The sequence below is a fragment of the Hemitrygon akajei genome, chromosome 12 (assembly GCF_048418815.1).
Source record: "Hemitrygon akajei chromosome 12, sHemAka1.3, whole genome shotgun sequence".
NCBI lineage: Eukaryota > Metazoa > Chordata > Chondrichthyes > Myliobatiformes > Dasyatidae > Hemitrygon > Hemitrygon akajei.
Window position 1 is genome coordinate 68,075,051 of NC_133135.1, and position 20,858 is coordinate 68,095,908.

A 20,858-nucleotide genomic window follows, 5' to 3' on the forward strand; every position below is an offset into this window, starting at 1 on the left:
TCAACATGTTTAGGACACATGCTGGTGGGGACTACTTAATGTAGTTGATGCATGCAAGATTTGATATGCTGGGATCAGTACACAAGCTCGCTAATCATTAGTCAAGTTTAAACTTCTGATTATATCTGTTTGCCTGAAAACTTGCTAGCCACCTGGAGGACCTGATGGCCTGAGTTCTCAATGATCGTATTACAACATTTTATATAACACGTCACCTATCAGTACTTAAAAGAGGAAGTTCTGGAAGGACCAGTAACTACAGTTTTTCAGTTTCCATATCTGAATTTCAGAATGCAGAAATGTTTAATGCTTAAATTAGTGTCATGGGAACTGCTTTAATGTAATGTGTAGAAAGATAAAAACAATAATTTGGTTCTCTTCTGTCGTTACTTATGAGGCTTCTACACTTAATGTGGTGGAGGAGTTGGGTGGTGAAGGAAAAAAGGAAACATCTGCAATCTTCCTGTATGTATGCAAACGTAGTAGAGGGGGAAAGCTTACTGGACTTTTTATTTTTGGGGAAGAATTAGAACTATCTGGCTACGTTGTTGGTGGTGAGATGTCTGACTGGTTGGTAGCTCATAGTCAAGGGATGAGTGATGTGCATAAGGGCTTTTGAGTATGCACCAGCCAGGAAGCTAGTTTGAGTGTGGTGCTGTTTAGTTTTTTTGCTAGGGTTAATAAGAAATTGAGTGGGCTGTAGTTGTTGAGGGGTTGGCTTAATATTTTATATACCTTACAGGCCTCTAGGTTGGTATTACAAGGCTAGATCTTAATTATTCCCAGAGTACCTAGCAACAGGCACCTGAGAACAATATGGCTTAAGTTCCTCAGGGGGAAACAACTTCTCTCCTGTTCTGAACTTCATTATACTGTTTTGTTCTCTCTGCCTGCCCTCCTCCTCTACTTCTCCAACTTACCCACTTTCTAACTTCTTGCAGTTCTCACAACTGGTTATTGACTGGAAACGCTAATTCTTTCTCTTTCTCCAGATGCTAGATAACCTGTTCAGTATAATCTGTTTCCACCCGAGGGCTTGACGACTTTGGGTTTAGATTTTTAAAAATATTCTTCTTATTGTATGTCAAGCTTGTGCAGTTTGCATTTTGAGCTTAAAAGTTTGGAGGCCTGTTGTTCTTGCACATGTTCTGTCAAGTATTAAAATTAGAAGTTAAAGTACTGATGCAAGAAAAACAGAAGGTACTAAATTCTAAAAAAAAAATCATGCTGCAGCTATAGAAATGTTTATTTCTGCCCTTTTGAACATTTGCATGTCAGTTAAAGTATTGATTTGATACAAAACAATGCCAGTCTTACGGAATATGAATCACCATCAGGTCAAGTACAGTAGACGTTAGAAGCAGAGTAAAGCTCTTTATGCTACATCCAACATCATAACTGAACTACGGAATAAGATTGGTATCACATCAGCAAATTTTCATTCACTACACAGAATACTGGATTCCAGCACTATAAGTACACTGTTCAGTACCCATAACTATAATTATCATACCTAAATCTGAGATACAAGAGTGTGTGTGGACTATGGCTTTAACTGAGTACAGACCATTATTCTGATACACCTGGCAGACATTTCAAACCGCTAGTTGCAGATTCTTCAGTTTCAGGCTTTGAAAATGAATGTTATAAACTCAATGCCTCTTTACTTTCTAATACATTTCTATTTATCACGAATGAAAATGCATCCCATTCATTTATAGATGATAAAGAAACTCTGAATAAGTCCACCTAATAACCATGAATTCATTATTTTATTTCTAAGCTCATGAACCTGGTGAAAAGAGGTAATTTTCTTTTGCTCCTTTTCACAAGTTGTATAACATTTGCAGAGTCTCATGATTTATAGATTTGCAGAGTTTGAACAATTGGGAAGCAACACTTGATTGACTAGTGATCAGTAGAGTTCCAATTTCTGGACCACATGCTGGAGAATGTTAACCAATTTACAACTGGCCATCATCTGACTGCAGTTCTTTTGCTGTGTGCTAGTGTTTGTTCTGTTATTGTCCCTCAGATGCTCCAGTTGAAAGCAGAATTCCAGCATAAGGATTACGTAGAGATCGTCCTCACAATTCATTATCATCAGGAACAGTACATGCTTATTCTGCTAAAGAAGGAGCTGCCAGTTTGTCACTCCAGATGTTGCTTGGCATAAACTGTGGTGTTGAACTGGACCGTCTATTTTTGAATTGGCTATTTGCAACTGAATTGGTACAATTCAAGCTTAGTGCAAAACATCCACATTCCAAATTAGTAGTCAGTTTTCATCTTTATACAGTGACATAACTTTTATGTGAAGGCACTAGTGAAGATTTCTGATGAATTTTCAACTGCAGCAGCAAAACTCAAGCTAAACTCCAATTACTATTTTTTCCATCATTAACTTCTTAATGACACGTTAGTTGGTTGGTTTTCCTTTAAAGAACAGATATGATTGTGATATTTTTAAAAATAAACATTTTAATTAAATATAAACACTAATAATTCAAGTAATTAATTCAGGATTCTATTTTAGTTGCAAGCACTTAGTTTTTTTTTGAAAGGCAAATCTCTTTTTGAGAAAAAAATTAAATGACTTTAAGCATTCTGTGCATAGTTCAGTCTCTGGCATACTAATCATTCAAAGAAACAGTTAAATAAGGAGTAACAGTACGGTAAGATAACAAAATAAAATCCAGACCTTTTTAAACTCAACTCTCAAAAATCTGAGGCTAAAAGTTTAAAAGAATCTGTATTTCTTATTTCATCTTTGATTTTGTAACAGTATTTTCCCACATATTGGGAAAATTGCATTCAGTGTCTTCTGATTGCATCTGATTATGGGACCAATTGTCTTATAAAGTTAATAAGTAATGAAATGAATGAATATATCATTGAATGCCTGAAATAGAATAGGCTTCAATTCCCAGTGTTATAAATATGGATTAGTGTACGTATTAAGTTCAACAATAGAAATCACCTTCTGTTTGAGTAAGGTACCTGACTTTAGGTTTTCCTGGAGTAGCACTCCATCCAAAGAGGTTAACCAATCAAGAGACACAAATATACTAGGAATCTTCATGGTGTGAATACTGTGGCTATAGTCAAAATTAGTGTCATATGATCATTCCTTGAATATGTTCACTGGAGGGATCCACCTTGGCAGTCATCAGTTCTGAATGAAATTAATGTTCCTTCCATAAAGGAAATTTCAGTGTAACCAGCTTTTTGTTATCCTCAAGTGAGTTTAGGGATGTCATATCTTCTTCACTGAGTGAAAAATCAAACACCTGTAAAACAAATTGGAGCAATGTTTCTAAGAGTAGCCAGTGTTGGAGATTCAATGTTAGCATATTACATGAGTAGTAAGGATATTGTTTATAATTCAGCTGAAATCATTGGATAACATTAGAAGATAAATACAAAGTGAAGCTACTTAACTCTATAGCTCATAACATTTAAAATTATAGCTCAATATCCCCTTTCTGAGCACCTCGCTCCCCTTTCTCCATCTCACTGTCTATCTCTGGAGACAGCTTACCCACTGATGTCTATTATAAACCCATGGACTCTCACAGCTACCTGGACTACACCTCTTCCCATCTTGTCACTTGTAAAACCAGCATCCCCTTCTCTTAATTCCACCATCTCCACTGCATCTGCTCTCAGGATGAGGCTTTTCATTCTAGAACAAAGGAGATATCCTCCTTTTTCAAAGAAAGGGGTTTCTCTTCCTCCACTATCAACGCTGCCCTCAACTGCATCTCTTCCATTTCACATACATCTGCTCTTACTCTCTCCTCTCACCACCCTACCAGGGATAGACTTCCTCTTGTCCTCACCTACCACCCAACCAGCCTCCACATCCAGCACATAATTCTCCAAAACTTCCACCATCTCCCACTGGATCCCGCCACCAATCATATCCTTCTCTCTCCCCCCCTTTCTGCTTTCTGACAGGATCGCTCCCTACACGACTCTCTTGTCTATTCATTTCTACCCAGTGACCTCCCTCCTGGTACTTACCCTTGCAAGCAGAACAAGTGCTACACTTGCCCCTACACCTCCTCCCTCACTACCATTCAGGATCCTAAACAGTCCTTCCAGGTGAGGTGACACTCCCCGTGAGTCTGCTGGGGTCATATACTGTGCTCGATACTCCTATAATTGGTGAAACTCAACACCTATGGTCTGTCCACCAGAAAAAGCAGGATTTCCCATTTTAATTGCACTTCCCATTCTTTTTCCGATATGTCCATCCATGGCCTCCTCTACTGTTGTGATGAGGCCACACATACGTTGGAGGAACAACGCCTTATATTCTGTCTGGGTAGCCTCCAACCTGATGGCATGAACATTGATTTCTTGAACTTTTGGTAATGCCCCACAGCCCCCACTTCACCATTTCCCATCCCCTTTTCCCTCTCACCTTATCTCTTTGCCCACTCATTGCCTCCCTCTGGTGCTCCTCCCCCTTTTATTTCTTCCATGGCTTTCTGTCTCTTTCATCAATCAACTTCCCAGCTCTTTACTTCATCCCTCCCCTTTCAGGTTTCACCTATCACCTTGCGCTTCTCTCTCCCCTCCCCCCCCCCAACTTTTAAATCTACTCCTCAGCTTTTTTTTCTCCAGTCCTGCCAAAGGGTCTCACCCTAAAATGTGGACTGTACTCTTTTCCATAGATGCTGTCTGGCCTGCTGAGCTCCTCCAGAATTTTGTGTGTGTAGCTCAATATTCATGATTTTTTAGTTTTTTAAATCACAGATCTACAGAATTGAGGGTCTTTTTGAAAATTAAAGAATTGCAATTAACATTCACATCAACCAATGACCATGTTTGGTGTATGTCACCCTCTGAGGATGTTCATTATATAACTTCGAGCTGATGGTGAGGCCTTTCAGTTCAGTTAATTGGGATAAATTATTCACATGCCTCGTCAAGAATGGACTAGATGGACTTAAGGACCTGCTTCGGTACTGTAGTACTCTTTGACTCTGTAACTCCATATACAAGTCATTGAAAGTTAGTATAGATGTGCAGCACATGATTTAGAAGGCAAATAATATGGTCTTTATTGCAAGGAAATTTAACCCCGAGAACAAGAATGTCTTGTTATGAATATATAGGGCCTTGATAAAACTTCACCCAGAATAGTATGTTTAAATTTGGTTGCCTTATCTAAAAAAGGATGCGCTTGTAATAGAGGAAGTGCAGCATTGGTTCCTGGGATGACAATAGAGTTCAACGTACATTTACTATTGAAGTACATATATGTTACAATGTACAACCCTGATTCATTTTCTTGAGGCATATTCAATAAATCCAAGGAACATAATAGAATCAACAAAAGACCACACCCAACAAAATAGACAACCAATGTGCAAATACAAAGGGAAAAATATAATATTAAACAAATAAGCAATAAATATCGAGAACATGAGATGAAGAGTCCTTGAAAGTGAATCCATAGATTGTGGGCACAGTTTAATGATGGGGTAAGTGAGGTTGAGGGAAGTTATCCCCATTGGTTTGAGAACCTGGTAGCTGAAGGGTAATACTTGTTCCTGAACCTGAGGCTCCTGTACCTTCTTCCTGATGGCAGCAGCAAGAGGAGAGATTGCCTGGGTGGTGAGGATCCCTGATGATGAATGCTACTTTCCTGCACCAGCGCTCTGTGCAGATACGTGTAATGATGGGGAGGGCTTTACCCATGATGGACTGGGCAGTATCCACTACTTTTTGGAGGATATTCCATTCAAGAGCATTGCTGTTCCCATACCATGCTGCGATGCAACCTACCAGTATACTCACCACCACACATCTGTAGAAGTTTGTCAAAGTTTTAGATGTCATGATGAATCTACGCAACCTTCTAAGGAGGTTGAGGCACTGCCATGCTGTCTTTGTAATTGCACTTACATGCTGGGCCCAGGACATACCCTCCTAAATTGTAACACCAGTGAGGAAATGAGGAGAGATTTGAACAAGTAGGGCTTCCATTTAATTATTAGAACAACATAACCTCCGTGGGAGGCTTAAAAGGGTAAATCTGGGGGGCAAGGTGGAGGGAGGTGTTGCTTATCCTGGCTGAGGAGTCTAGGACTAAGGCTCAGTTTCGCACAATAAGGTGTATGATGTATGGCACCTCGGACTGAATGAAGTGGTGAATCGTTAGAATTCTCTATCCCAGAGGGTAGGCTCAATCTGCATTCAATCTGAAATTGATAGACCTGGACAGTAGAGGACTGAGGAGAGGGGGAGAGAGGGCAGAGAAATTTTGAGGTGGTAAACCAGCCATAATCTTGTTGAATGGCAGAGATATTTTGAGTTATTGCAGCTAGTCTGCTGCTGACCCTCAGTATACCAGGTGACGCTCAATATGAAACTATATCACATTTCTGGTCAGCAATTCCTGTGAAAGCATGTCTGAATGTGGAGTCACACCCTGGTATTCTAGGTCAGAGCATTGTTGGTGACACTGCTGCTATAAAGTAAAGCTCCTTTCTTCTATTATTCTCTCTGTATTATTGTAATACTGTATGCTGGGAAGGTTGTCTGACTCTGCCATTGTTTATTAATTGTATTATAGAAATGTGTGAAATTTGGGTTTCTTTTGTAACAGTTTAGGTGTGGCTTTTTATATATTGTCTTTGTCATGATAAAGGCAGGATGTTAAACTGTCTGAGTGAGTGCATATTTTGAACTAACTCTCAAATATGGAATAAATCGAGACTAGACATAACTGAAAAAAGCCATTGATTCTTCATGGGTGTGGTTCACATATTCTTAATTTGACCATTATACAACAAAGGTATATTATGTGGCTTAGTCATATATTAGTTTCTTCGTTTCTTAAAATCTAAAGTGATATAACAATCTCTGAGACATCCATAACATTCTTCTAAAGGGTTTTATTTAAGAATAACAAGAGAATATATATACATCTGTATATCTGCAACTTTACTGAGATTAGAAAGCAAAATCTGCAATGACTGATACTTCTAAACAGACTTCAGGATGTTGCTAGCATAGACGGTTAAACTGAAAGATATTTACTTTCAGTCTCACTCAGCTGCAAACTCCTTCTTTCCCCTGCTATTTGGTTAAATAGTTAATTAGCAGAATTAGCTACTTTGAAGGTCAAATGAAAAACTGATTTAATAGACCAAAATTTGACATTGTAATCCCAAAAACAAAATTTCAATGAGTTTGTAAAATCCCTGAAACATCAGACTTCAAAACATTTTGTTTTTCATGTAGTATCGATGTTAACTATTTTATGGTGCAGTTATAGCATAAAATGTTTTTTTTTGGCTTTCACAGTCCATCCCTAATTGTCCTCAAAAAGATAACGGTGAGCCACCTCAAAGTGCTGTTGTCCTGTTCATGGAAAATAGACCCACAATGCTTTTGTGGATATCAGGGATTTAGACCCAACAAGGTAATATATTCTTGGTTTGCTGCCTGTTTGGGTACTGGTGTTCCCAGGAATCTGTTCCTTATATTGATGGTAGAGATTGCCACAACATAGGTGCTGGAGGAAATCAGCAGGTCATGCAGCATTTAAGGAGATAAATGGACAACCAACATTTCACAGGAAATCCAGATGAAGGGTCTCAAGCCGAAACACTGACTATCTGTTTCCCTCCATACAGACTGCCAGATCTGCTGAGTTCCTCCAGTACTTTTCTGTGTGGTAGAGATTGCTGGCTTGGGAAGTGCTGAATAAGTATACTGGTTGAGTAATTACAGTGCACTTTAGAAATGGTATATACTGCAGCTATAGTCTAACAATGGTCAAAAGAGTGAATAGAATAACTAAATTGGTAGATGGGGTGAGAAGTAAGTGGAACATGTCGAATTTAACTGTTGCTTGAATTCCACTCATCCACGCAAGAGGAGCATCTTATCACACAGTTAAATTGCACCATGCAGGTTATGGAAAGATGTTAGCAGCTGAAGATGAGTCACTTATTGCAAGGTATCTAACTTTTGAAAAGCTGTCAATGAAACAGTACCTGCATGACTGTTCTGGTTGAGTTCTGGTCTATGATGATACTGAAGACGTTGGTAGCAGCAAAGCTAGTGATGCTAATGAGTAATGGCCTCTGCCAAGCTCCTGAGTAGTGAGAATGTTGTTTGCTACTTATGAGCCCAGTCCAGGGTGGAAATGTCACTGGTAAAACACCCAAAGACAATTTGTCTTAGAAAACTGTCCTGAAGAACACCTGCATTAATATGCCAGGGTTGAAATGATTGAAGTCCAACAATTGACCATCTTCCACTGTGTAAAGAATGGGTATGACTCCACCAAAACCTAGTCTCCCTGAAGTGGAACACAGCAAGAGAGTTTGGAAGCTCTGATGTAAATACATTTCTAACCTCCCTCCTTACTCTCAGTATGCAACTTAAATTAATAACTCCCTTCTCATTGCATCTTCAATCAAATAAAGTCTTTTAAAACTATTCACAGTTTTAAAGACCATTATTAAAATTCAACTTAGTCTCCATTGCAGGGAGAAAAGCATTTATATCACAAGTCTCTTTTCTTACCTATAGCTGACTAATTTTAGCATCATCCAGCAAAAGGAGTGGGAAGATGTTTTTGATACTTGTACTATTGTGCTCTACTTTCATCTGGGCCACATTAGTGAAGGATAAGAGATCAGGCATTAATACACAAAAGTAAAGAAATCGCGGCATTAATTAACAACTTAGGCTGAGATCCTTCATCAGGACTGGGAAGAAAAAGAAGGGGACAGAGGCCAGAATAAAATCACTGGGGTAAGGGAAGGAGAAAAAGTTGCAGGTGATAGGTGAAACCTGGTGAGAGGGGAAGGTGGATGAGGGGGAGTTAAAGTAAGAAACTGGAAGGCAATAGTTTGAAGAGGTAAAGGGTCGAAGAAGGAGGAAAGGAACCAGAGGGAGGCAATGGGCAGGTGAAGAGAAGGGCTGAGAGGGTAACCAGAATGGGGAATGGAAAAAGAGAGGAGAGAAACACAGGTGGAATATGAGGTGTTGCTTCCCCAATCTGAGTATGGTCTCATCAAGGCAGTAGAGGAGCCCATAGACAGACATGTCAAAATCGGAATAGGAAGTTAAACTGAAATGGGTAGCCACTTGCAGATCCTGCCTTTTGTGGCCGACAAATGTGATTGACGAACTTGTCCCCCAATCTGAGTCAGATCTCCCCAGTGAAGAAGAGTCCAAACCGGGAGCATGGGCTACAACAGATGACCCTGACAAACTCCCAGCAGAAATGTTGCTGCACCTGGAGAAACTACTTGGGGCCCTACATGGTGGTGGAGGTGGTGGTTCAGGGACAGGTGAACCACTTGTCACGCTTGCAGGGTTAAGTGCCAGGAGGCAAATCTATGAAGAAGGAGATCATTGAGGAGGGATGAGGGGACAAAGGAGTCAGGAAAAGAGCAATGCCTACAGAAAGTGGAGGGGGGGAGGGAAAGATGTGCTCAGTGGTAGGACCTTGTTGGAGATTGCAGAGTTTATGGAGAATGATCTGTTTTATATGGAGGCTTCTGGGTTGGTAGGTAAGAACAAGGTGAGCCCTATCTCTGTTCTGACAGTGGGAAGGTGGGGTGAGAGCTGATAACTGTGAGAGTCAGTAGATTTTGTAAAAGATGTCAATGAATGGTCTGTATCCTGAGACTGGGAGGGGGAGGATGAGAGAGAGAGTGAGGGAGGGGAGAGGGATGTATTAAGTAAATTTGAGGATATGATCTTCTGTTTCCAAGGGTAATCATCTTGGCCATTTTTCTCTTTATTCCAAATGTGCAGAGTTGATTTTATTTCATGCATTCATAATTTTAGTAACTTTATTTACTTCACATTTTAAAATTTTCTTCTGCTTTTATTTCTTGTCTCAATATGTTCAGACAAAAAAGTATTTTATTTAGTTTCTTCAGTTCTTTATAAGCAAAGTTATTTTAACATTTAAAAATTTTACAACATTGGTTTGGGATTTAAAAACTTAGGTTCAATGCAATAGGGCACCAAATAAATGGTAATACCTGATCTACAGTATTCATGACATGCAGAATTTCTATAATACTAGCCCCTAGTTAAATCTCCAACAGAAACATAAAATTTAAAATTCTTTGTGTAAGAGGTCTGTTCATGGCATTGGTATGTGATGATTTTGTAACATAACTGCTGAAATATTCCCTAAAGTATTTTCATAATATCAAACTGTATAAATCAAAATAATTAACATCTGATATCTATTACGAAACTGAGTGTGAATAAAATTCTGACATACATTATTCGATATTTGTAGGATCCCAGGACACATGTCGGCCATCATGCATTCCATTTAGATCTGTAACATCATCCTCCGCAAGGGAAAAATGGAATACCTACAAGGTGCATGGTGTAGTGAAGTTAGTAGACTTCCTCTGTTCCTTGAAGTTAGCATCTCAGTAAAATGGAACAACGGGGAAACATCAGAACATTTTATTTCAAGTAATAATCTGAAATTCAACTCAGTTTTTGAATTGTATAGATCAATATGTTATTGTACTCAGGTAGTTATTTAAAACTTATTGTTATTGTTGAAAAAGCCTTTTTAAGTACGGTCAGAAGGTCCACCATACTCAAATGCAGGATGTTAATTTTTGATTGGCATTCCCCACAAAGATTTCTGATCCTGTGCCATCAATGAAATGCAGATTCCAACATCAGCTCACAGAGAATTACTGGCTCATCTTAGCCTGCTCTCCCATATCTATTGGTGTCTTAGGCTAATATGAAACCAGCTTTTGCAATATCATTTCCAAACACCAGTGTCTATTTGCATGGTATAAATGCATTGCATCTGATTTCAATTTGATATTGCTAACATAATACAGCAGCAAATCTAACTCCACTGCCCTAATTTGCTGTGCTCAGGGTTCTGTTATTTGCTGTAATGCTGTGGTATTAATTCAGATACTGAATGCTTTGTGCCAGGATTCAGTCATTCAATACCGTCGACTTTTAACCCATCCAGTGATCTTCAACACATACCATTTACCTACTCTCCAGAGGGCATACACTGCCTCAGAGGAGAGAATTTCAGATTTTCAAAGCTATTTATTTGGAAAAAAATTATGCCAGATATTTTGGATGCCAATGTTCTTGATTTGTTTTTGTGCGGGGGGGGGGGGGGTGCGGGTTGCTGTTTCTCTTGAACTTACTTCACGGGTTTTCTTTGTTTGGCTATCTGGAGAAGAGGAATCTCAGTGTTGTATATTGCATACACGTTTTGATAATAAATGAACCTCTGAATAGCTTTAATTGTAAAGTTGCTCTGGGGTTCATAAATAAGTAATAGCTTATCTCCTTTAGTGGGTCCCACTGTCATTGCTATCACTGCAATAATTCAAAGGCATTGTGAGAGATCGAGGTGACCAGTTTGATCCCAGGTATTTAAAAATATTTGCATACTTTGGGAGCTGGTGGGTTGGGTTGGGTGGGGAGAGCTGGTTGATGCCTAGGGAATTATTGGAATAATTTAGTCCAGTAAGTAGATGTCTTAGGTGGCAGATACTGTTTAGTTAATGGTCATGCTCAAGAGGATATTACTTGCAGTCAGGTACATTTAGAAATGAAGAACTCAGTGAGACACTGGTTAATAGGTAAGTACTTAGAACCCGTAAGAATAACAACAAGGAATGCAGAGACCATGGGCAATTTGACATCATCACTATGAAAGCATTAAATTGTGGGAGTGAAAATGAATATTGTGGGGATAGGGTGCACATTGTTAATGACTGGGAATCCTTAAGGCTGTGGTGCTTTACTGGTGCTGACCGGAAGGGACAGTATCACACTGTATTCCATTCAGAAACCAGTGGGTCACTGAAAGGGTGAATGAATAGAAATTATAGTCCAGGTAATCTAGCTCCAATAGTCAGCAACAGGCTAGAGTTCAGTTTTTAGGAAACTGGTAACAGGACATTTTAGCAAAACACAAAGATTATATATAGCACAGTCAACATGGTACCAGAAAAGGGAAATTCTTCAATAGAGTTTTGAGAATGTTTTTCTCTTTCTTCTTAATTATTGTGAACTAAGAAGTTATTATTACTGGCAACAAAGGTTGAAACATTTTGTTCTGCACAGTAGCAGAAAGCTTGTTAACCAATGTAATACTGAGGTAAAAAGAGGGAGGTATAAGGTGGAGTATTGAGGTAGATGTGTTTAACCGCAGTCTGCAATAGGGTGAGCCAGAGTTAGATGGGTGTACACTCACTGTGAAGCTCAGTAATATGGGAAGTGATCATATTAAAATACAAGATTCTGAGACAGTCTGACAGAATAGATATTATGAGATACTATTTCCGCTGGCTGGAGAGTCTAGTATGAAGGGGACATGGTACAGCATTTTAGATTCCACCAAGGAAATGTATTGTAGAGGATTGTGACTCATTGGAATATTCTGACTCGGAGAACTGTGGATACACTATTTTTGAACTTATAACAGAGACTGGATGATTATTTTTGTGCATGAAAATGTAGCTAAGATCCAGGATCAGCCAAAGTAACATTAGAAGGCAGAGTAGGCAAAGTGATATGAGCCATTCCTGATCCAGTGTTCATAAGCCTAAAGTGCAAGAGGATGCCAGCCAAGTTTGTGCAAAATTTTCTCATAATGTCGCGCTTCGAGCCTGGTAGATTTTGCTGAAACATCAGTAACTCCATGACAGCCAAAATATTCTCACTGCCGTGCAGCATCCAAAATGTACTAGAAGAGGCTTGATCGAAACTCAATAGAACTGAGGCCAACAAACTCATTTCTGAATTCTAATGTGAATTACAAGATTACATTTAATTTGGCTTTTTAACTGATCAGTGTACCCATCTGCTAGTTTTTAGTGACTTGTGCACTTTGATACCCTAATCCATGCAAATTATTCTGTTATCTAATCGGACTAACCCTTGATTTTCTTTTTATATCTGACAACTTCTGTCTTGAGCAATTGAGCCTCTGCAGCCCTTGGTGTAGAAAGTTCCAAAGTTTAGGGATTATGTAGCTTCTCATCTCAGTGCTGTATAGGTGACCCTTATTTTGTGGCTGTGAGCCCTTGTTTCTAACATCACAGCTCGGGGAAACATCAGCTATTCAACAACCTTGTCAGGCTTTGTTCAAATGTTGCACATTTTCAATGGGGTTTCCACACTTTTTTTTTACTAAGCTCTTGGATACACCTCATTTAAAAACACAGCAATGTAATTTCTGCTGTGTTTATCAGGAAGAAACACACCACCTTCAGCTGATCTTTGTCTTTTGACATATATGTAGAAGCTTGTTACAGTCTGTTCATGCTTCACATTTGACTACACTCATATTCTATTTTCCCTTTCATATCAATGCTTTGCTTCTTTTTGGCTAAGATCTGAATGTTCCCAATTCTCAGGCTCACTACTTTTCTTGGCAACACTATATGCCTTTTTCTTTGATCAAATACTATCTTTCTAACTCTTGGAAGCAATGGCTGGACTATTTTTACTGTTAGTTTTTAAAAAATATTAAACTTGGGAACAATGATTTAATTCTTTAAGTGCTTTGATGTACGCCATCATTGTGGTAAATGCAAGCAGGTATTTTCCACTGAAGTTGGGTGAGACTAGAACTAGAGGTGAAGAGGTGAGAGATGAAATGTTTAAGGGGAACTTCACTAAGAGGTTGTTGCAAGTGTAGAACAAGCTGCCAGCAGAAGTGATGGATGGATGCATGTTTGATTGCAACATTTAAGAGAAGTTTGGATAAGTACACAGATAGGAGAGGTATGGGGGAGGGCTATAGTCCACGTGCAGGTTGATGGGACTAGGCAAAACAACTGTTTACCACAGGCTAGATGGGCCAAAGGGTCTGTTTCTATGCTATAGTGCTCTATGACTCTAGTTTATTTGTCATACATTTTGATGTAATTTCTCAATTCACCATAGCCAGTTCTTGCTGGGTGCTTTTGTAGTTTGCTTAATTCAGATTTGAATCCCTGGTTACAGACTAATCTATCATACTGTAGTCACCACTCCTAAAGTAAGTCCAAGATCACACTGTTAGCCTTTATCTTGTCACCTTCTACCATATTTCTGAGATGACTATTGGATCTTGTCTTTTTATTTTGTCTCCTTGCCATTTTCTTTGCTCTGACCCTGATTGTTAGAATATTCTTACATCTGTATACTCTGTTTCTTCATCCTGGATCTTACTACTCCAGCACTAAACAGATCTCATTAAGCTTGGCACCTTTGGAACTTGTACTCAATGATAGCAGTGAGTAATATTTATCTCTCCAAGTATACTGTCTGCTTTTACTACCATTCCTCAATCAGTTCAATGGTTTTGAGATGATTGCCGGGGACAAGAAGTGTCTGGCAGGATAGGCGAGGATGCTTCCTTTTCTTTCACTTCAGTATGCTCCCAATGCAAGGTCTCAAGGGTCTTTAGTGCCATTTCCAATGCCCTTTTGCCACAGTAACTGGTCATGGGCCAAGGATTCCAAGGAATGAGTGTAGATTAGAAAGGAGGCTTGGCAAATCTCTTCCCGTGTCCAAGTGGTAATCTTTTCCCATGACAGAAAACAGGACAATGTGCTGGTTTTGGGATCCTGGTTTCAGGTAGGTGAACCTTGTGGCCCGCCTGACAGTCAACTGACTGTAATTACAGCTTAGCCTCCTGTGGATTTAGAGGATTGCACAGGGGCAGCTTTAGTGCTTTGAAGTACCTGCTGTAAGGAGATCTAAAGCTTTGCACTGAGACTTATTATTCTTAATGCTCTGCTGGTGCGTGAAGGCATCTTTGTTGAGTCTTGTCATGACTCTTTATTGTTGGAGGGTGGTGTTGTATAGTGAGCACAGGTTGATTGTAGGCTCATTCCCCTACACATCTCTGTTAATATATTAATGCTGACTTGAAGCCTGGCTTTTGAGCATCTGTGTGCTGCAGACCAAATGCTTTAAGTAACATTGACCTTTTGGTCCTGGAGTGGTGGTAACGTAGGGTGAGTAATTTCCTGTTGGCCCCAGTCCAGCAGAAAGCTTGTGGAAGCAATTACAGCATTTAAGCATTTCAAAAATAACTCAAGAGGGTCATAGCGAGAAAATAATCTTGCTTAACACCACAATATATTCAGATTAGACATACAATGGACTTATTGGTGGCATGTTATCATGAAGCACCTGCAAGATGGCAATGAATTTCTGCAGGCAATCAAATTTGAGAATTCCCAAGTCCCTCTCAACTGAGAATCAAGGTTTCTAGCAAGATTGATAAAGATCATATCTAGTAATTGGATTCTCTTCTTGCATCTTTCTTGGAGTTGTCAAGGTCCAGCATGCTTCTAGGTCTAGATTAATGTAATGCAAACTCCAACAGGGAATAACTGTTGGAAGTATTGCAAAGGACCTTGGTGAAAACTTTCCCTGTCAGGCAGAAGGGAGATGCCTCTTCCTTTAAAATGGTCAGATTTATCACCTCTCAAAAAGAGTCACACTCTGAGGTCTCCTGGCATGTTCTTCACTTTCTAGTCAGGGAAGATGAAGTTGTGAATTTGCAACTAAAGTTTATCCCCCATCAAGTTTTAGAACTTCAGTGGAGGAGCTGATAGATTATTTGTCATTTTTTAAAAATGGCACATGGTACTTTCAGCCTCTAGTCAGTAATGGCTGCACCGGGTAGTTTACTTTGGGGTGCAGTACAAGAGCTTAAGTCAAGAATAGAATTATGGAGGAGATTTTTTTTTTGTTCTCATTCCTTCCAACTGTCCTTACAAGCACAGATACTTGCTTCTGTCATAATCACCCATTCTTACTACATGGCTTATGCAGTATCTTTTTAAATATTTTCTTTTTATTTCTCTCATCCTGAATGGCCTGCTGCACCACAGTGCTATGGTCACATTTGTTGCAAGACACTTATTGGACAAGTGTAAGGTCTGAAGCTCCTTGAACATACTTTCTGGACCCCATATCGGTCACATTCATGGTCTATCCTATTGTCTCAGCTTCCTGACCAGTCCTTGATCTAAGTGGTATATCTGCATCCTGGAACAACATGTGGCAGTGATTTAGATATATTGACACAGAATCCTGTCACTGTAATTCCAAGGATTTTTGTTTAAACTCTGCGTCGGTATTTAAATGATGGGTTATTTTATTATGCCAATAACTGTCATTCAGTTATTTGAATTCTTTAACTTGGTGGCTGCTGATAGTGTTTTTTAATAATCCAGTTATTATACATAGATAGATAGATTATCGATCCCAAAGGAAATTACAGTGTCACAGTAGCATTACAAGTGCACAGATAGAAATATTAGAAAAGAAATAGAAAGAATAAAAAATAAGTTACCACAAACAGTCTTACAGGAGGGAGTCATCACTTCCACAGCTATAGGTTAATTCATTATAGAGCCTACTGGCCAGGGTAAGAATGACCTCATATAACGCTCTTTGGAGCAGCACAGTTGTCTTAGTCTATTACTAGAAGTGCTCCTCTGTTCAGCCAAGGTGGCATACAGAGGGTGAGAAACATTGTCCAGAATTGCCTGGATTTTCCACAGAGACCTTTATTCTACAACAGCCTCCAGTGTGTCCAGTTTGACTCTAGTAACAAAGCCAATCTTTCTAATCTTATTGAGTCTGCTGGCATCACTTGTGTTGGTGCTATTGCCCCAGCACACCACTGCACAGAAGATTGTGCTGGCAACAACAGACTTGTAGAACATGTGAAGGAGAGGCCTGCATACTCCAAAGGACCTCAGTCTCCTCAGGAAGTAGAGGTGACTCTGGCCCTTTTTGTACACAGCCTCTGAGCTGGTGCTCCCCTCAAGTCTGTCATCTAGGTGCACCCCTAGGTACCTGTAGGTCCTCACCACATCCACACCATCAATAGTAACAGGGAGCAGTGCAGGTTTAGTCTTCCTAAAGTCCATCACCATCTCTTTTGTCTTACTAATGTTGGGCTGAAGATGGATTCAGCTTGCAGCATTTGACAAGGTCCTCCACCAGGGCCCTGTATTCATCCTCCTGTCCTCCTTTTATACACCCAACTGTTGCTGAGTCATCAGAGAATTTCTGCAGATGACATGACTTAGTGTTGTATCTAAAGTCTGAGGTATACAGAGTAAACAGGAAGGGAACCAATGCAGTCCCCTGTGGGGGCCCAGTACTATTTATGGCCATGTTTGACACACAGTTCTGGAGCAGTACATACCATGCTCTGCCAGTCAGATAGTCCATTATCCAGGATACAATGGAAGTGCCAATCTGCACTGAACGCAGCTTCTCCCCCAGCAATGAGGGCTGTATGGTATCGATGATTCATTTTGCTAAAATTATGTGCCAATGATTCAATCGTCAGTGATATTCGAGAGGTCTGCCAATTGTTCTGTAACTATTTGGTACAATTGTAACAACAAATAGTAATGAACCTTTCTATTGTTATGATCCCAGCCCCCTCCTTTGTGAGAATCGCAAGAGCCCTAGTGAAGGGGGGGTCAATGACCGAAGAGAAGAGAAAGATACGTGCGGTGTCCCTCGTTTCACGGCGAGGCAAAAGCTGGCGACACCTTGGAGACACCTTTTGTGAATTGGGAACTGTACTACGTGTATACCCTCAGGGCAAAGTGGGTGGAGAGACGGAGAGAGATTGCATCATCCCAACCTGATTGACATCTGAGACCCCGTGAGTTCAGTTAAAAGAGGGGTTATAAAGATGGCCCCTCAGACGCACCAGAAGACACGCTAGAAATCCTGTGACAGCGTTTAATAGCGACAGCCAGTGGGGGGCTCGTGTGCGTCCTTTCCTTGCCTGGAATTGGCGACCTCACCACGGAAGAACGGCTTTAGCTACTGGAGAGGCCACAAGTGAACGGCCACCCCCCAACGAGACTCCGACGGATCGAACTCATAAAGGTTGGAAAACCCGCTGGGTAACTGTTCCATTCTATACCTATCTCTCTCTCTCTCCAACAAACTGCACCACCGCGACACCCAAAAGACGGCAGCTGGTGGAACTGCAGTGACCTCGAGAGACTTTTATATTTACATCGGACAAAATATTACCCCTAGACAACGATAGAGCTTATTTCTTATTGATTATTACTATACCTGCGCTTTAGATTGAGTATTGACGACGTATGTTATCTGAATGTTTGTATTAACCTTACTTTTGTGCTCCTTTATAAATAAAAACTTCTAAAAGATAGTGCCATCAGACTACAACGGACCTCTCTATCTTTGCTGGTAAGTGATCCAGTTACGGGATACGTAACACTATCAATCCATTTACACCTCCATGCTTCTTAAGAGGTACAGTTTGTTGGATCTTAATCTCCAAAGATGAAGGAAGATTAACCTTTCATTTGGGAAATGCTACAGAAGGATCTATAGTATAAAATTAAAGTAAGAAAACAAAATAATTAAAAAACTTACCTGGCAGTTTTCCCAAATCCTTTCCTTCTTTGTGGATTTTGGAATGGTCACAATTCCATTCTTGATTAGAAAATAAAATAGTTAATTACCAAAGGAAAATAGTTAATCATCCAAAAATGTTGACTTTAAACTCAAGCCTCAGTGTGCTGTTTTGAAAGGAATACTTCTGCTTTTCAATTTCATTAAAAGAAACTTTTCCCAGTTACCAAAATAAGACAAAAAATAATGATGGTGGATTTTGGATAAATGGAGTTTTGCTTTCTAAAAAGTGTTTTAGAAGTTAAAGTTTTATAGAAATATATATTATCAATACTCCTGTGAGGGATCAACAATATGGATGCTGTGTCAGGGCCAGCAACGTGTGCAGGTTTGGGGGAGTATGGGGTGGGCAATAATGGGCAAACTGGGGCATGGTCTCCCTGCAATTATCATCCATAGAAACATGTATAACGTGAGTTTAAAGTCATGTGCACAGATATTCACCTTGAACCATTTGCAATCCAGTGAATTTAAAATCATGGGATTGTTCCTGCTTGGAACTATCAAACCACATACAGAAGGGTAAACAGACTATAACATTAGTTGTCTATAGCGGGGCTGTTTGAAAACATTCATGGAAATGCTCCACTTGAAGGAGCTGATTTCAATCTATTAAGACTAAATGACTGGACTTTGTATTTAGCTTTAACCTTCCAACAATAAACTGAAAATAAAGATTTGGATTTGAAATTGAGTACAACGTACTGGCACAGCAGCTTAGTGTTGCTGGACATTACGCATGCACAGGAAATGCATATTTTATTGCTATGATTTTATGACTTTTAACAATTTGGGAAAGAAAATTTAAGAAGATATCATCTGTGTTCCTCAATTAATTGCTATACTCTCTTTTATAACAAATAGTGTTTGATTTTTGCACTAGTCAACCCATCAGATTTCTAAAACATTGAGAAACTATGCTGAAAGTACAGTGGATTTTGGTTTATTAGGACACATCAGGACCAGAACATTTGGCCCAGTTAAGAGGTTGCTGCAATTAATTGAAGTTTTGTGGAAATTGTTCAGAAGATATATTAAAAAAAAACAACCTACCATTTAACTGAGTAACAAACTGTGCATTTAAATGAAATATAAAACAAATTAGAACACTACCATTACTATTGGTGGTTGTCCATGTATCTGATGAGGACAGCCAGCCAACCTGTGTGGGGGAGATTTTAAAGTGGAAAATCCACTCTCTTGACCTTGGAAGTCCAGGTCAATGGTATGAGTAGACTGGTGTCTTCCCTGGTTGCAGTGGATAACCATGACTTTTGCTGTGCTTCTTCATGCCCTTGCTCTCAATGTGGAATAGCTTTCATGGCTATTGGAACACACTGTAGATCTCATCTACCCAGTTTGCCAGAGCTGATTTCACATTCTAGGGTAGCATGTCCCTAACTCATCAGGGTATGAGACCTGCCGGCTACCCTCACCTGGTTTAGCCCAGTGCTCGCTATCACATGCAAACAGCTACTTGGAGCCCCAGGGGTGAGCTGAGTTTCCAGTGAGGACCAAAGGTAACATCCAAGATGATTGTCGATACCTTAAAATTCTTCGTAATTTCTAACTTGTTGAAGTAGTGGTTTTATGGTTTTATATTGCTATATTTCTACACTATTCTTGGTTGACACGGCTGTAACGAAACCCAATTTCCTTCGGGATCAATAAAGTATGTCTGTCTGTCTATAGTGAAATTGTTTCATTTTCACTCCTGGCTGTTACTGGTATTTCCAACTCTGCATGTTGAATCAGCAGTGAGCAAAACAGTTCTAAATTGCCTTACTACTTATTTCTTACCAACTATTAGTGACAAAAATCACTGCCTTTTGAACATAAATACACACAACTGACAGTGTACTGTCTAATTGCCACACAAGTACACACGAATGATGCTGGTTAGAAACTATTCAGCAATAGTCTCCTGTCACAATTAATCAGAATCAGGTTTATTATCACCAGCATGTGATGTGAAATTTGTTAACTTAGCAACAGCAGTTCAATGCAATACATAAGATAGGAGAGAGAAAAAAAATTAACAAGTAAATCAATCATGTACAGTCGGCCCTCCTTATTCGCGGGGGATTGGTTCCGGGATTCCTCGCGGATACCAAAATTCGCGGATGCTCAAGTCCCTTATTCAACCTGTCTTAATGCGGTGGATCTTAGGACCCAGTGGAACCCTAGACCTTATTTAACCTGTTTCAGTGCGGTGGACATTAAGACACGGTGCCAGAGCTCTGAATGCGCAGTGTTTCTGTTCACGAAAATAATCACGATCACAATTGAAAATAAAGTGGGAATAATAAAGCGATTGGAAAGAGGTGAAATGTTATCGGTCATTGGAAAAGCGTTAGGCTACGTCGGTCAACGATGGGAAC

At 39.7% G+C, this 20,858-nt stretch overlaps 1 protein-coding gene across 7 annotated transcripts in view; it reads right to left on the reverse strand.

Annotated features, from left to right (window-relative positions):
- Positions 1-1,220: 1,220 nt before the first annotated feature.
- Positions 1,221-20,858, reverse strand: part of LOC140737162 (uncharacterized oxidoreductase ZK1290.5) — a 133,186-nt gene continuing 113,548 nt past the window's right edge. For 3 of the 7 annotated variants that reach the window (XM_073063384.1, XM_073063381.1, XM_073063383.1), the window contains 2 exons: positions 18,439-18,498; positions 1,221-3,290 (listed from right to left, as the gene is read on the reverse strand). In XM_073063384.1, coding sequence (XP_072919485.1) covers positions 3,186-3,290; positions 18,439-18,498 — 165 coding nt within the window. In that variant the 3' untranslated portion in view covers positions 1,221-3,185. Of the gene's footprint in view, positions 3,291-3,482; positions 4,343-10,276; positions 10,433-18,438; positions 18,499-20,858 lie in introns of those variants that run through there. The other 4 variants (XR_012101070.1, XR_012101071.1, XM_073063382.1 and 1 more) reach the window with 4 other exon arrangements.